This window comes from Nicotiana attenuata, unplaced genomic scaffold, assembly GCF_001879085.1.
Source record: "Nicotiana attenuata strain UT unplaced genomic scaffold, NIATTr2, whole genome shotgun sequence".
Lineage (NCBI taxonomy): Eukaryota > Viridiplantae > Streptophyta > Magnoliopsida > Solanales > Solanaceae > Nicotiana > Nicotiana attenuata.
The window spans coordinates 15,195-31,587 of NW_017673730.1; the positions used below are offsets into that span (position 1 = coordinate 15,195).

General features: G+C 37.7%; 2 protein-coding genes across 2 annotated transcripts; one reads left to right on the plus strand and one right to left on the minus strand.

The window, feature by feature from the left end:
* The first annotated feature begins 9,584 nt into the window (after positions 1-9,584).
* LOC109217121 lies at positions 9,585-12,035 on the plus strand. The gene is made up of 2 exons (XM_019381352.1): positions 9,585-10,281; positions 11,933-12,035. Exon 1 carries the CDS (start codon positions 9,771-9,773, stop codon positions 10,248-10,250), a length of 480 nt encoding a protein of 159 aa, XP_019236897.1. The 5' UTR covers positions 9,585-9,770; the 3' UTR covers positions 10,251-10,281; positions 11,933-12,035.
* Positions 12,036-14,119: 2,084 nt separating this feature from the next.
* On the minus strand, positions 14,120-16,180 carry LOC109217122 (probable galacturonosyltransferase-like 7). Its single transcript, XM_019381353.1, has one exon. The coding sequence runs from the start codon at positions 15,205-15,207 to the stop codon at positions 14,188-14,190; it is 1,020 nt and encodes a 339-aa protein (XP_019236898.1). The 5' UTR covers positions 15,208-16,180; the 3' UTR covers positions 14,120-14,187.
* Between the last annotated feature and the right edge of the window lie 213 nt (positions 16,181-16,393).

Genomic DNA, 16,393 nt, shown 5'->3' on the forward strand with positions numbered 1-16,393 from the left:
ACAGAAATTTCTTATTTTTATCAGTATTTTTTTTTTGCATATAAGCCTCCCGGGTCAATACCCGGACTGCGCACGCAAATAAAGGAAGGCTAGAATGAGGCCCTAAAGGCTTCGAAACACAGAGTTTGGCTCTAAATCACCAAGTGAAGTGCAGATACTCAAAACGACCAGTCGGGTCGTTACAATTTGAGACAGCATCATTGGTGGAGAAGAAGAAAGAAGGATATTGTGGGATTTGTAGCTCGGTGTCTCAACTACCAGCAGGTGAAATATAAGAATCAGAGACCGGGTGGCATGCTTCAGCAGATAGATATTCTAGAGTGGAAGTGGAAGCGGATCACCATGGACTTTGTAGTTGGGCTCCCATGGACTTTGAAGAAATTCGATGCTATTTGGGTGATTCTGGATCGGCTGACCAAGTCCGCGCACTTCATTCCTGTGTGTACTACCTATTCCTCAGAGCGGTTAGCAGAGATTTATATCCGAGAGGTTGTTCGCCTGCATGGGGTTCCAGTTTCCATCATTTCAGATAGAGGTGCTCAGTTCACTTCACAGTTTTGGAGGGTCGTGCAGCGAGAGTTGGGTACTCAAGCTGAGTTGAGCACAACTTTTCACCCTCAGACGGACGGGCAGTCCGAGCGCACTATTCAGATATTGGAGGACATGTTGCATGCTTGTGTCATTGATTTTGGAGGTTCATGGGATCAGTTTCTACCNGTGGAAATTTTGATATAGGGGTCAGAATGGAATTCCGGAAATTAGAGTAGGTCCATTGTGTCATTTGGGACGTGTGTGCAAAATTTCAGGTCATTCGGACGAGGTTTGATAGACTTTTTGATCGAAAGCAGAATTTGGAAGTTTTGGAATTTCTTAGGCCTGAATCCGATGATGAATTGATGTTTCGATGTTGTTTTGAGTGTTCCGAAGGTTGGAACAAGTTTGAATGATGTTATGGGATATGTTGGCATGTTTGGTTGAGGTCCCGAGGGCCCCGGGTCAGTTTCGGGAGGTTAACGGATCAAATTCTTATTTTTTGAAGTGCAGATTTCTTCAGGTTTCAGTTGCAGCGTTTTGCTCTTCGCGTTCACGAGAGGGCCCTCGCGTTCGCGAAGAGATGTTGAGTGAGGCAAGCCAGTTGCCCTTCGCGTTTGCGATGTTGGTCCCGCGTTCGCGAAGGTTGAGTCTGAATGTTCATCGCGAACGCGTGGTATTGTTCGCGATCGCGTAGAAGGGTGAAGCAGACTTGGGCATCAAGCCCTAATGCATCGCGTCCGCGACTGGAGGAACGCGTTTGCGTAGGTTAAGCTGAGTACGGCATCGCGTTCGCGAGGTGGTATTTGCGTTCGCATATGAGGAAAGTCGAGCTGTGATCTTTTTGTGCTTCGCGAACGCGAGGCTTTGACCGCGTTCACGAAGAAGGAATTTATCCTTGGGCAGAATGTTTAAATAGCCATTTAGCGATTTTTGGTCTATCTTCCACCATTGTTGAGCGATTTTGAAGCTTTTTGAGAGGGATTGAAGAGGGAATCAAAGGGAATCACTTGGAGGTAAGATTTTTGAACTCAATACTCGATTCAATGATGAATTCTACCTCGTTAAACATGAAATTAGTGGGATTTAAAGCCTAAAATTGGGGAGTTAGGGCTTGAAATTGGAGACTTTGATTTGAGGATTTGAGGGGTCATTCGTGGTCGGATTTTGATGTATTTGATATGTATGAACCCGTGTGTAAGGATTCTAATTTTGTGATTTTTATCGGAATTCGAGACGTGGGCTCGGGGGTCGGGTTTGGCCAATTTCGAGATTTTTGATGTTAATTGATTATTTTCGCAGGGGGTTCGCTCCCTTAGCATATATTGATGTTATAATTCTGATTTTGGGTAGATTCGACGTGAGTTGAGGCCGAGTCGAGGGGCAAGGGCGTCGCGGAGTAGTATTTTATCCGGTTTGAGGTAAGTAACCATTGTAAATCTAGACCTGAGGGTATGAAACCCCGGTATTTCGTATTGTTTTGACAAATGAGGTGACGCACATGCTGGGTGACGAGCGTGTGGGCGTGCACCGGTAGGGATTGTGACCTGGTCCGTCCCGTAGCGGCTATTAAGCCGCGTATTTGATTTGAAATCTTATGATATTCCGTATTTTAGAGATGTATATTATATTTTGGGTTGTACGCCGTGTTTGGGGCCTTGTGCCGACCTGTTTAGACCCTTAGGGGTATTTTTGCTACTTTCCTCACTCTATTTGATTTGAAAGCATATCCTCAGTCATGTTTTACCTATTTATTGTTTAAAAAAAACGGTTTCATTACTATACTTCTTAATATATGAAAAACTGCTTGGGCTGAGTTCCCTGATTTTCACCGATATGCCCGAGAGGCCGTGAGGTTAATGACTGAGAGAGGTTGATGACCTAATGGTGAGGATTATATATACATTATGGATCGGGCTGCACGCCGCAGCGATATGTATTGGGTCGGGCTGCGCGCCGCAGCGATATGACGCTTGGGCTATAGGAGCCCCTCCGTAGTCTGTACACTCCCAGTGAGCGTAGTCGACTATATATTACGGATCGGACTGCACGCCGCAGCAACAACAACAACAACAGCAACCCAGTAGAATCCTACCCAGTGAGATCTGGGGAGGGTAATGTGTACGCACACCTTACCCCTACCCCGGAGGGGATAGAGAGGCTGTTTCCGGGAGACCCTCGGCTCAGAGACAATAGATCTGTGACAACAAAACCCGTAAAAGTAATATCAACAACGTGAGAGACAACAAATAAATGGAAAAGCAGTACCATAAATATTATACAAAAGTGTGAAACACAACATAAAACGACCGCCCGACTACCCCTTGACCTACAACCCTTAACCTACAACCCTAATGCTCGACCTCCACACCTTCCTATCTAGAGCCATGTCCTCGGAAATCTGGAGCCGCGCCATGTCCTGTCTGATCACTTCGACCCAATACTTCTTAGGCCGCCCTCTACCTCTTCTCGTACCTGCCAAAGCCAACCGCTCACACATCCTAACCGGCGCATCTAGGCTTCTCCTCTGTACGTGTCCGAACCATCTAAGCTGCGCTTCCCGCATCTTGTCGTCCACCGGAGCCACGCCCACCCTCTTCCAAATATCTTCATTCCTAATCTTATCCAGCCTAGTGTGTCCACACATCCACCTCAACATCCTCATTTCTGCAACTTTCATCTTCTGGATATCTGACTTCTTGACTGGCCAACACTCAGCCCCATACAACATGGCCGGTCTAACCACCGCTCTATAGAACTTACCTTTAAGTTTCGGTGGCACATTCTTGTCACACAAGACTCCCGATGCTAACCTCCATTTCATCCACCCCACCCCAATACGGTGCGTAAGATCCCCGTCTATCTCCCCATCTCCCTGGATAATTGAACCTAAGTACTTAAAACTTTCTCTCTTGAGGACGACCTGTGAGTCAAACCTGACTTCCACATCCGCTTCCCCCGTCACTTCGCTGAACTTACATGCCACATATTCCGTCTTAGTCCTACTCAACTTGAAACCTTTAGACTCCACGGCCTGCCTCCATACCTCCAGTCTCCCATTAACGCCGCCTTGTGTCTCATTAATCAGAACTATATCATCAGCGAACAACATACACCATGGCACCTCTCCTTGGATATGGTGTGTCAGTGCGTCCATCGCCAGGGCAAATAAGAACGGGCTGAGCGCAGATCCTTGGTGTAACCCCACCACCGGAAAAGGCTCTGAGTCACCTCTCATAGTCCTAACCTAAGTCATAGCTCCATCATACATATCCTTTATCGCCCTAATGTAAGGCACCGGCACCCCTTTCACCTCTAGACATCTCCAAAGGACGTCCCTGGGGACCTTGTCATACGCCTTCTCTAGGTCAATAAACACCATATGCAAATTCCTCTTCTTATCCCTGTATTGTTCCACCAACCTCCTGATAAGGTGGATAGCTTCCGTAGTAGAACGACCCGGCATAACACCTCTCTCCTTATCCTCCCTTCCACCACCCTCTCCCAAACTTTCATGGTACGACTTAGTAGCTTGATACCCCTATAGTTGTTACAATTCTTTATATCACCTTTGTTCTTGTACACCGGAACCATTGTACTCCACTGCCACTCATCAGGCATCCTCTTTGTCCTGAAGATAACATTAAACAACCCAGTCAGCCACTCCAAGCCTGCTCCACCCGCATATCTCCAAAACTCTACTGGAATCTCGTATGGTCCGGTCGCTTTGCCCCGACACATCTTACCCATCGCACTCACGACCTCCTCAACCTTAATGCGCCTACAATACCTAAAGTCGCGGTGGCTTTCAGAGTGCCCCAATTGCCCTAACACGATGTATTATTATTATTATTATGAGATATCTATTGAGCCGGAGTGCTGAGTGTGAGTACTAATTGACGAGAGCTGAGTCACAAGTGACTGAGAGGCTTGCCCGAGAGGCTATACTTATGAGTGATACCTTGCCCGAGGGGCTTGTTTATGACATTTTGCTGTTTTCGCTCTTCCTTTATACTGAACCTCTGTTGAAAAATGTTGAATAAATGCCTTTAAAAAGGATTTCAATTGAAACAGGAGTTTTATGAGATTGCTGATTGTTGAACTGCAGATTTGACTTGATATTTCTGTTGAAATTTCTTATATATGATTTTTAAATGCTCGTCACTGCACTCAGACTATATTTGATTTAGTTACTTACTGATTTGGCGTACTCACGTTACTCCCTGCACCTTGTGTGCAGATCCAGGTGCTCGAGCATCAGAGTGAGAGCTTCTAGCACTCTCAGAGTCGTATCCGGAGGTCGCAAGGTAGTTGCACGGCGTTCGCAGCCCTGCCTTCCTCCTTCCTATCTTAGTATTTTGTTATGTTTAGACTTATTATGTATTATTCAGACATTGTTGGGTTGTACTTAGAGGCTCATGACTAGTGACACCGGATTCGGGCTGTGTTAGAATATTTTGTACGGGTTTTCCGCTTATTTCTGATAGTTTATATATTTCATAAGAAGAATTTGAGACTTAATTGCTTTTAGAAAATGATTTTATTCGATGTTGGAAATGTTGGTTTGGCTTGCCTAGTACTGTGATAGGCGCCATCACGACCGGGGTATTTGGGGTCGTGACATAGGAGACCCAAGGTAGATTTGCTGGTGTCCGCAGACCCTGGAGTCTCTTCCTAGTCTTATTATTTTAATGTTTCTTTTCTTTTAGAACAATGTATTTTCTTTCAGACTCTATTGGTAGTAAATCGTAGTAGCTCGTGAGTTGTGACTCCAGATCCTAAATGTATCAAATATTATGGGTTATATGTTATTCCGCAAATCAGTTTTAGCTTCTGTTTAGCTTAATTGTTTCTGTTGTTGAAATTGATTGAAGTTGACTTAAGAATCCTCTAACGTGACTTGCCTAGCAAGTGAAATGTTAGGCGCCATCACGATCCCGAAAGTGGGAATTCCGGATCATGACATTAGTAGGCCTCCGAATCACTGCATATTTTCCTCCCATTCCTTCTATGTCCACTCCGCCAAATTTTTTTTTTTTGAATTTAAACCTTCCATTTTTAAGAGTAAGTAACTGCAACAAATCACTTTCCTCATCCAAAAAAAAAAAGGACCACACTGAAAAAAGATACTTAACAAAAGACTCTTGCAAAGAAGAAAACCACATTGACGGCATCAAATTCATACCCTAACGTCCTTCCGCCCTATTTTCAGGTACTCTGTATTACATTTTACAAGACTTTGTAGTAACTATTTTAATTTTCAAATTTGTGCAATTCATAAAAAAGAAAGTTTACTTCTTGCGTGCATGACTTATTATAAGATAGAACTTAAAACATAAGATAAGTTAGTACAGTCTCATATCCAAGGTAAATGGGAATTTATGAGAAAAATTTTTATTTGTTGACTTATAAAATAGAAATTAAAAATGCAAAATGGCAGTGTTGCCTTTCTTATTTTCGTAATTGAAGTTCATAGCTATAGAATTCTTTCAAAACATAATGCCTCTAGCTTCACATGAAACATTTGTTAGTAATATTTATTTATAATGAGAAAAAATATTTTAAGTTAACGAGATGTCAATCATGTGATTGTATTACATTATCTTAGATCTTGTTGTCAAAAATTTTATGTACTATTATCTAGATTTGAATATTTTAATTCAAAGGTCCTAAAATCCAAAGCCATACTAAAACTCAAGAAAGTGAAATAAACATCAGTTGCGGGTACAAGGGCGTCAATGTAGCTGTTGAAAACATAATTAAGTAAATTAAAATGTACTCTTTCTAACTGCTTAAGCTTTTAAATGAGATAGTTACACGCTATAACAATAATAACTGATAAGACAAAAGAAGAGTCATACAAGATGAAGCGTATTTTGTGCTTCTAATCTAAATAAACCTCACAAATAAAATGTATATATAATACGTTGATGATAAACTTGAAGAGTTCAATTGCACAATAAATGTTTTTTCAATTGGTGACCACAGAAGTAGTTAGGGAGAGATTCAGAAATTAATTAAAGGAATCAAAAGTAAGACCCAACATTTAATATTTTATCTATGCTTCAAGATAAAGATATGTCGTTGAAATATTTAGTTGCAAATCACATTATTCTGATCTACCTACTTGCAAGTCACCGACAAAATTATATAATCTTCTATATACTATATTAAAAGCACGAAGGTCCTTAACGAAATGTCGTTCGCCTTTTTTACCCCTTTAAAATAGAGTTCACACTAGACAAAATAGTCATTTGATTATCTTCTAGCTAATATTTAGGAGTTTGAAATTAAATAAGATCTATTACTTATTATATCTTTCCTTATTTGAATTAAGTAAGAGGTCCTTATATCTAGGACTTTAAAATTATTAAAGTTTTATCTTATATGAATGTATTAAACTATAACTAAATAACACAAAATATTTATATTTTTACCTTATATATGAATTTTAACAATTGAACGTTTTTATCCCAAATAATTATATAATCATGCTAAATATTAGGTGAACAATTATGATGTAAAAAAATAAAATAAAATAGAGGAAGTAATTTGCTTTGTCCTTTATTCAAATGAAAATATAACCTATAAATGCTATGAGTATTCTATGCGATTGATCCATTGGCTATTAGTTTTATTCTTCGATCAATAAGTTGCTTAAATATAAATATTAGTATAGATTTTAAAACATTAGTAGAAAAAATAATTACGAAATATTTCATAATAGCAAGAGAAAGAGCGAGTAAAGTGACTGACAAAAGTCATTTACTAACGCAATGACAAACATAAAGTGCAAAAGTCCGATTCATTATCATTTGACAAAAGAATTTTGTGGATAAAATTATAGTCATAATTAAATATTTATTTTATTATATGAGCTAATATTAGTAGTTTAAATCCTCAAAATAAATTAATTTTATTATTGATTAAAAGATAATTAAGTATTTGAATTGGCCTTTTTTCCCTGGATTTGATTAACTAACTAGAAAAATAATCAAATTTTATTCCTTTCCAAATTCATCAAGGTAAAAATATTTTTCAAGTTTAAACAGATCTTAGAGTACATAAATTATTTTTCAGAAAAAGACCATCGGCGATACAAGAAATTAGAATATAAAATAAAATTTAATTATAGTATTACGAATTAAATTGGTTAAGTGCAAATTTAAAGAAATAAGGACGAATTACTAGAAGCCAAATTGTATTCATAAAGAGATATTAGGTGAGATACAATTTAGCATATTTGAAATTATATTATAAGATATGTATAATTACATAATAATGTATAACTAATTTAACTAAATTCATTATCTGTACATATTCAAAAGGCATTTAATATAATTACTATGCAAAAAATTATTTTTATCATTTAAACAAATATTGTATTTTATTTTAACGTTAATGTATGTATTTTTAATTGATAGACACTACAGACACGTGCAACACACGTACACTAAAACTAGTAGATAAATATATATATCTTTAACTGTTCCAAGAAAAATAGCCGATAGAATTTCTACTCTCTCTCTCTCTCTCTCTCTCTATATATATATATATATATATATATATATATATATATATATATATATATATATATATATATATATATACTTTTCAACTAACAAATACAATTAATTTGAGCGACCTGCCAATATTGTATTTTGCCTATCTATAATAAGATGACTTTCTATAGAGCAAGTTTAGGATATTGGAAGAAGAGCTATTGGTTTTTTGAACTCTTAGAAAATGTAACATGTTACAACTAGTCAAATTGTATCAATGTATCTCACTCCGGTGCCAAATGCTAATTATTTTGATAAATTAAATTTATTCAAAAATATTTGATATTTTAGGATATTTTTAGTTCTTTTTTTTCACCCATGTCCAATTAGTGGAACATTCATTAACTATACAATATTTATTAATCGTCCACTATACTTAAAAAGTTTTTGTTTTTTATTTGTTCATTTTAGCAAATCTAGAGATACATATCCCCCTATTTTACCTTTACATCAAAAATTTATTTCCTAAATTATTTCTCACTTTTTGAAATGCGTACATTATTAGGGGTACTATGCTAAAATATGTACTTTATTTACTATTTCATAAAGGGGGTGTAAAGTCTATTATGGACAAGTAAAAATTGCTATCCAATCCGTATTACAATTATCCTTCCAGGATAGAACGACTTAATTCACCAGCGTATTGGTACCGAAAACTCTGATGAACTGCGAACCATTTAATGGTTGTAAATCACACTGGAATAGATTTGTGCAGAATAAGAAGAAGATCAGAAAATTTCATAAGGAAAAATCTGAGGAATCAAACGGAATTTATAGCCAATGGAAGTACTGTTTCTGAAAGTTCACAACTCTTCAGAACAGTCACTTCAAAACGGGAGGAAAATTTAAATAAAATTTCGGGAAGAAAGTGAATCGGGTCGTGCACGGATTCGGTTCGGGTTGGATATTTGGCTAATTTAATTAATATTTTATTAAATAATTAAAGAAATTTTGTCCAACAAGATTAATCAATCAATCGTTGACCAAATCCGAAGCCGAAGCCGAGCAAGCGACGACGACGGCGCGAGGCTTGTCTTCTTCTTAACTCTTTAAGAGCTAGAAGAAGAGCAATGTATATATACCCATCAAAAGTCTTTTCTTCCTCCTATATGGGACAATGTCCCTTGCCAAGGATGAAAATGCAAATATTTCATTTTCCCTCCATTTTACATTCATCCTTTATTTTAAGCTACTCAAGCTTAAACCCAACAAAAATAAACGAAAAGAGTAGTATACAAATATTTTGATGATTATAACTATCGAATATTTTTCATTATGGAGAGTATAAACGCATTAAAAGACTAATAATATAAACAGGAAGTATTAATAATTTTCTTAATTTGTCAACAAGTATAATTTAAATCCATGAAACAATTGTAATCTAACTAGGATTATCATTAAGGACCATAATGAACCTTAGTTAAAGTAACAATCGAATTATGGTGACAGTCACTATCTTCTCATAGAAGACAAAACAATAAATGTCTCGTGAAAAATACAGGTAACAGCCAAACCAAATGCCTATCCCTACAATTAAAGATTCCCCATTTTTCTCCTCACTACCTTCCAACTCCCCTTTATTATAAACCAAAATCCAATACTCTTTTGCTGTACGCATTCAGTAAATCCCATTTTCTATCCAAAAAAAAAAACAACAAAAAAAGAGGGAGAAGAAAAATGGAGGGATTATCAGTATCAAAGAATTTATACAGTGGATTAAAGGGTTACTGGAGGAGGAAGAGGAAAGGGTACGAGAGGCTAAGCGGAGCGGGTCGGAGAAGGAAGAACCGGGTCGAATATTTATCCACAGAGAAGAAGAGAAGGTTCTGGAAGATAAATCTGAGGCCAAGGCTGAAACTGAATCTGAAACTGAAACGATTTTCGCTGAAGAAATTGCTTGTGAATATGCGTGATGCGTATGTGAACATGATGTTAAAGATTGCTAATTCAAGGGTTATGAGCAGCGGTGGATTTGGTGGATTAACAGGTGATTATGGAGTTAGTGGATTCGGAATGAGGCAATTCAAAGAGTATGATGAGAAGATGATTGTGGAGATTTATAGATCTATGGTTATTGCACAGGGACAGTTGGTTAATCGCGATGCTTCTGCTGCTGCTGCTACAAAATTTGGCACTGAGATTATGTGCCAACCATAATTATTTCGACAAGAAAATGTGGGATTATTATGTAAGAATCAATAAATACTTCTCTTTTGGTATCTTATATTTTGGTGTCCGACTAATTCGGATTCTAGTTAGGAAGTCTCAAAATGCGCTCTACTTATTTTCAAGAATTTGAACCTTAAATATTTATAGCATATTTGGCCAGTTTCTCCGAGCTAAAAGCATTTTTTGAATAGAAAAAAAAAGTTTTTTTTTTTTTCAAAGTTGAAGTGTTTGGCCAAACTTTTAGAAGTACAAAATAATGTTTTTGAGGAGAAGCAGGGCCGGTCGTTTCATGAGTTATAGCCTCGTTTCCCCCATTTCTGCTTCTTTATGTGTTCCTCAACTGTATTTCACGGTATCGTGTTGGTTGGTTCGGGGCCAGAGTGATTTTGGTGTGAAATGAGACACTTAGTCTCCTATTTAGAGGTTTAAGTTGGAAAAGTCAACCAGATGTTGACTTATGTGTAAACGATCTCTGATGTGATTTCTGATGATTCAGTTAGCTTCATTAGATGATTTTGGACTTGGAAGCGCGTCCCAAATGTGATTTGGAGGTCCATGGTAGAATTGGGGTTGAATTGGCGAAATTAGAAATTTGGCGATTCTCGGTCGGTAGTGAAAATTTTGTTATCGGGGTCGGAATGGAATTCGGGAAATTGGAGTAGGTCCGTAGTGTCATTTGTGACGTGTGTGCAAAATCAGGTTATTCGGACGAGGTTTGATAGGTTTCGGCATCGTTTGCGGAATTCGGAAGTTTAGAAGTTCTTAGGCTTGAATCTGAGGGTGATTTAGTGTTTTGATATTGTTTTGAGTGTTCCGAAGGTTCGACTAAGTTTGAATATTGATATGTGACTTGTTGGTATGTTTGGTAGAGGTCCCGAGAGCCTCGGGTTGATTTCGGGTGGTTGACGGATCAAGGATGGGATTTGAGGAAATGCTGAAGATTTCCTTCAGGTGGCTTAACCGCACCTGCGGAGTGTGGACCGCAAGTGCGAGATTCGCAGAAGCAAGATTGGACCGCAGATGCGGAGAATTGGGAAGCTGAGGCAAGACCACAGGTGCGGAAGGTGGAGCGCACCTGCGAGACCGCAGGTGCGGATAGTTGACCGCAGAAGCGGTTCTAGGCGGTTAAGTGAAAACCGCAGGTGCGAGTGTCTAGACCGCAGAAGCGGTTGCGCAGGTGCGAGCATAGGGCTGCAGGTGCGGAAATACCTGTGCAGAAGGTATATATTGAACCCTTCGCAAAATTTGTGTTATTTTCCGCCATTTTCATTCGGACTTGGAGCATTTTGGAGGGTTTTAAAGAGGGAATCAAGTGGATACTCATTGATGTAAGTTACTTGAGCTTAATACTTGTGATTATGGTAATTTTCAGTTGTTTAAGCATGAAACTGGTAGAATTTAGGGATGAAATTGAGGGGTTAGGGCTTGGAAATTGGAGAGTTTAATTTGAGGATTTGAGGGACCATTTGATGTCGGATTTTGATGAATTTGGTATGGATAGACTTGTTAGTGAAAGGAGTTTCTAGTTTTGTGATTTTTGTCGGATTCCGAGACGTGGGCCTGGGGGACCGGGTTTGGGTGAATTTCAGGGTTTTGGTCTAAATTGATAGTTTTTCGTATGGAATTGGTCCCTTGGCCTATATTGATTGCGTTTTATTGCTTTTGGTTAGATTCGGGGCGTTTGGGGGCCGACTCCAGATGCAAGGGCGTCGCGAAATAAGGATTTGACCGGTTTGAGGTAAGTAATGATTGTAAATCTAGTCCTGAGGGTATGAAATCCCGGATTTTACATTTTTTTACTACTTTGAGGTGACGCACATGCTAGGTGACGGGCGTGTTGGCATGCACCGTTGGGGATTGTGACTTGGTCCGTCTCGTAGCAACTATAAAGTTGCGTATTAGACTGAAATTATATGATACTTATGTGATTTAGAAAAACTTTCTATAAATTGGGCTGAATGCCATATTTGGGCCTTGTGCCAAAGCTGTTTGGACCCTTAGGGGCCTTTTTTTTTTATTATCCACTCACTGTTTTGATTTAAGATCTATACTCAGTCATGCTGCGTTTGCTGATTTCATAACTCAGTCTTTATTGCTCCGATTTGACGCATAACTCAATCTTTATCTGAGTGCAATTGCCATGACGTTTAAATCCCTTTTCCAATGCCTACCTTGATCTATCCTATAATTATAATTCCATCAAAATCTGGAATATGGAATCTGTACTTCGCAATCCTTTGCTATCAATAGTATTAATTTAACTGTTGATTAATGGCTCAACTTATAGGGTCTTATAGTAAATTGGAAATAACCATTAAGATTAATTAGAATCAAATTCTAAAAATGAAATCAAACCGATCTTATTTAGTTTGATTTGATTTGTAATTTCAGGAAAATCAAAGTGAAATTTTTATAATCCAAACCGAACTGCCTGACGCCCACCACTATAGCCAACAATTAGGTTTTGTGAAAGGGAAATGTTCTGCAAGAGATTCCTTCCGCAAGTGGTATAGACGTATCCGGCATGTAAAAAGTTTAAAACCTTAAAGTGACATCATTTCTGTTACTTCTTCTCCTTTTAAAAGAGAGTAATTTTACACAAATTCTCTACTGGCTTATAGTACGATACCACAAGAAACTTAAGAGTAATTAGGGAAAGTCTTTTCCTTTGGCCGAGGGAGCTAGGCGAAATCAGGAATTTCACTAGAGTTTTTATGACTTAAAATATATGTAAAAAACTATCATTTAACTTATACATTTAATTTTTAAGTAAAAAGGTATTCAATTAACTATCCTTCGTCTATTGTAGCTCCGCTCCTACTTTGGAGGAGCTTAGATTAACTAACACATAAAGATATAAGCACCCAAAGATTGTATTTGGATTATGAACTCCCTACAAGGAAGAATCAGATCAGGAAGCAAATATAAAAAGTTTTTCACTCAGTTTAAACTATTTGGAAGTTGAAACAAAAATGAAAACCAGACTATTAATCAGCTTTAAAATTGAATACTTGAAAGTTGAAATAGTGTCTTGCCCTTATAAAGAAGACACTTGGCTTAAAATAGATTTATTAGTAGTACAAGAGATGAGAAAGGGAACCCTTCGTTCTTAATTAGAAATTTTTGGTTTAAGCGCGCTTCCCTTTTAAATGGATCTTACGCCATATAAATCCAAATTAATCGGCTCAATTCACCAAATAAGCGTTGCAAAAGTTATGCGTGTTGCAAGTTGTGAAGTAACCAAGAGCCTGTTTAGCCGTAAAATTTTTTTCACTTTTTTCAAATTAGTGTTTGGCCATAAAATTTAATCTTCACATGAATTTTGGAATTTTTTGAAAATTTGAAAAACTCCAAAAAACTGTTTTTCAAAATTCACTCAGATCACTCACAAGAATTCAAAAACAACTCAAAATTATATTTATGTCCAAACGCAACTCTAATTTTTAAATACCATTTTCACTTGAAAAAAAATTTCACTTTTTTTCAGAATTTACAATTCTTATGTCCAGACGCCCACTAAATAAGTGTATAATGGCTGTCAATGGTGGAATTGCTGCTCTCTTTTCCTTTGCTCTGCATTACTGAAATTAGGGATTGAGAGATAGAGAGAGAGCACAGGAGAGAGAGAGAGAGAGCGCGCACATGAGAGAGAGAATAAGGATGAGAAATAATTGATTTCTAATATAAAGGGATACTTATTTAATTCCTAAAGTGTATATAATTGGTAAATTTGTATATAGAAGGTAATTAAATTGAAACTTGAGTAGGAAGGGTAATAAAGTTTCCAATAATGTATAGGTACGTAAAAATCCCCTAAATATACCTTCTGAACAAGTACAAATGTCACCACGATAAAATTGAACTCAAACATTGCCAATATTTTTCTTTTATTTCAAGCATATGATTTTTACAATTCTGTCCATATTCACGTCTCATGTTTATACAAATCATAGGATGCCCATACAAAATCAATAGCACAAGCATTCTTCGAGTCGAACCTGACCCACGGCTTACCCGACCCGCTCCAATGAAGCAGACTCGTCGGACCAGGGTACGGTTTCCGGCAGCTTCCCTTCACATTATCACCGCCCAAACCGTGCTGGTTCCATCTATGGTCAACATGCGCCACGTCACCAGCAAAAACCAGTAGAAACGGCGGCAAAGATCCGAGCTCATAGACCCGATTCGTCTTCTGGATATCCATCCATTTCTCGATCCGTTTCGTGTACCCGACCCGCCTCCATTTCACTAAATCCATAACCATAACACCTGTATCAAAGTAACACGGCTTCCTTTTCCGTCCGGCGAATACGCTGGAAAATCTCCCGTCCGACCAGAACCTCGCCGTGAAATACGTCGTGAAGTTAGCGTGACAATATTCCGGCGCTCCGATTGCCTTTTCCCTCAAGTTTGTGCTCCACAGCTTGAAAATATCATCAATTACAATTATATCCGAATCTAAGTATATAACTCTGTGAATCGAAGGTTCTAGAAGGTCAGCTAAGTAATTTCTCGCATAATTGAGAGGATGTTTAAGTGCTTCTCGTACGGAAGTTGAAATCAAGGTTTTTACTCTTTTCGAATCAAAGTAATATACATTGAATTTCAATTCAGGAAAAATGTACTGAATTGCAGTTTTGAGATTCGTATCTGAGACTAAAAAGTGGAAAAATACATTCTCTGGACATCTACAATGGCGTAGAATTGAATGAACGGCTGCAATTGATCCACGTAGATACTGATTATCAAGAGTCATCGCTACATGAACAAATTTTGAATATTCAATTTTCTCAAATTTTGTTCTATCAGTACTAAAGCTGCAATCAGGTGCATTGCGGAACACGGAAGCTTTATGATACGAGAACTGAGATGATTGAAATGGTGAAAAGATGATGATTAACATTGCAACAGCGAAAATGCATGAAAATCTCATAATCCGTACCATTTTTACTGGGTAAACTTCTTTCCTCTGCTTATCCTCTTCATTTTCTTTTTCAATGTTGAAAAATGCGTAAAGATCTTTACTTGTTTGAGTTATATAACTGAACTAGAGAGAAGGAAATTGTAGTTATTTTTGGAGGCAAAATATTAATATATGAACTATTTTGTGTTTAATAGTACTATATACTATATTAACTATCTGGGTAAATTATTCGAATTGCTGCAAGCTTAAATTCAGTTTTAATAGCAGTGAATGGTAAGTTGAGTAGTTAGGGGCGGTTACAAACTTCGTTAGGAAGTTAGTTACTTGAGCTGAAGTTAAAGCAGTTGCATTGTTTTTTCAGCTTTATTAGCTCAAGAGCTATATATCAACTGTATTTATATACAAAACTATGTAAGTAAATAAATATACCCAGGGGCTAGGGGTGGAGCTAGAAGTCACGAAATGGGTTCCAAACCCAATAAATTTTACTCAAACAATATATTTTTACTTAAAAAATTATTGAACATGTACAAATACTAAATTTAAAATTCAGTTACTAACACTTAAAATTATCGTTAAAATTTAGAACTCATAAAATTAAAATTCCGGCTCCGTCTCTCTATATATATTGATTTGTGTATACGGTAGAAATCGGAGCTACCCGATTTTATTCTTTGGTCGAGGTGGGGATGTCGCGTTAAGGAGCTAGGACGTCGAGCTCGGAATCGAAGCCTCTTTTCGGACCAAGGTCGACGTCAATCGCGGCCAGAGAGAGACAGACTCCGAATGACATCGGTATAGCTTGATAATGGGAAAGGCGAGATATCTGGAGGATCGTGGCGTGAATCTCGAAATGGGTCAATCCACGGCGGTTAATTAGATGTTAATATGGTTTCCTACTATAATTAGAAGTGTACCTTATTTAGGACTCCTCTATTATATAAAGAGAGATCCTATTTATTTGTAAGCATCATGATTCACTGATAAGAATATATACATTCGTTACTTTCCTGCTATTTCACTTACTGGTTCATCAGAGTTGCTTTAACTTTTACTGTTTTTATTGTTCCACCTCGAGACTACCTCGAATCAAGGTCGAGACCTGGCTAGCATACTGGTTTGATTTATTTTATTCTCTAAGTTATACATGTATTTTCTTTCTTATCAATTGGTATTGGACAAAATCACATATCCTTAAAACCACAAT

Bases quoted from the DNA above. Each gene is read 5' to 3' on its own strand.
- LOC109217121 (XM_019381352.1), top strand. From the start codon at position 9,771: ATGGAGGGATTATCAGTATCAAAGAATTTATACAGTGGATTAAAGGGT.
- LOC109217122 (XM_019381353.1), bottom strand. From the start codon at position 15,207: ATGGTACGGATTATGAGATTTTCATGCATTTTCGCTGTTGCAATGTTA.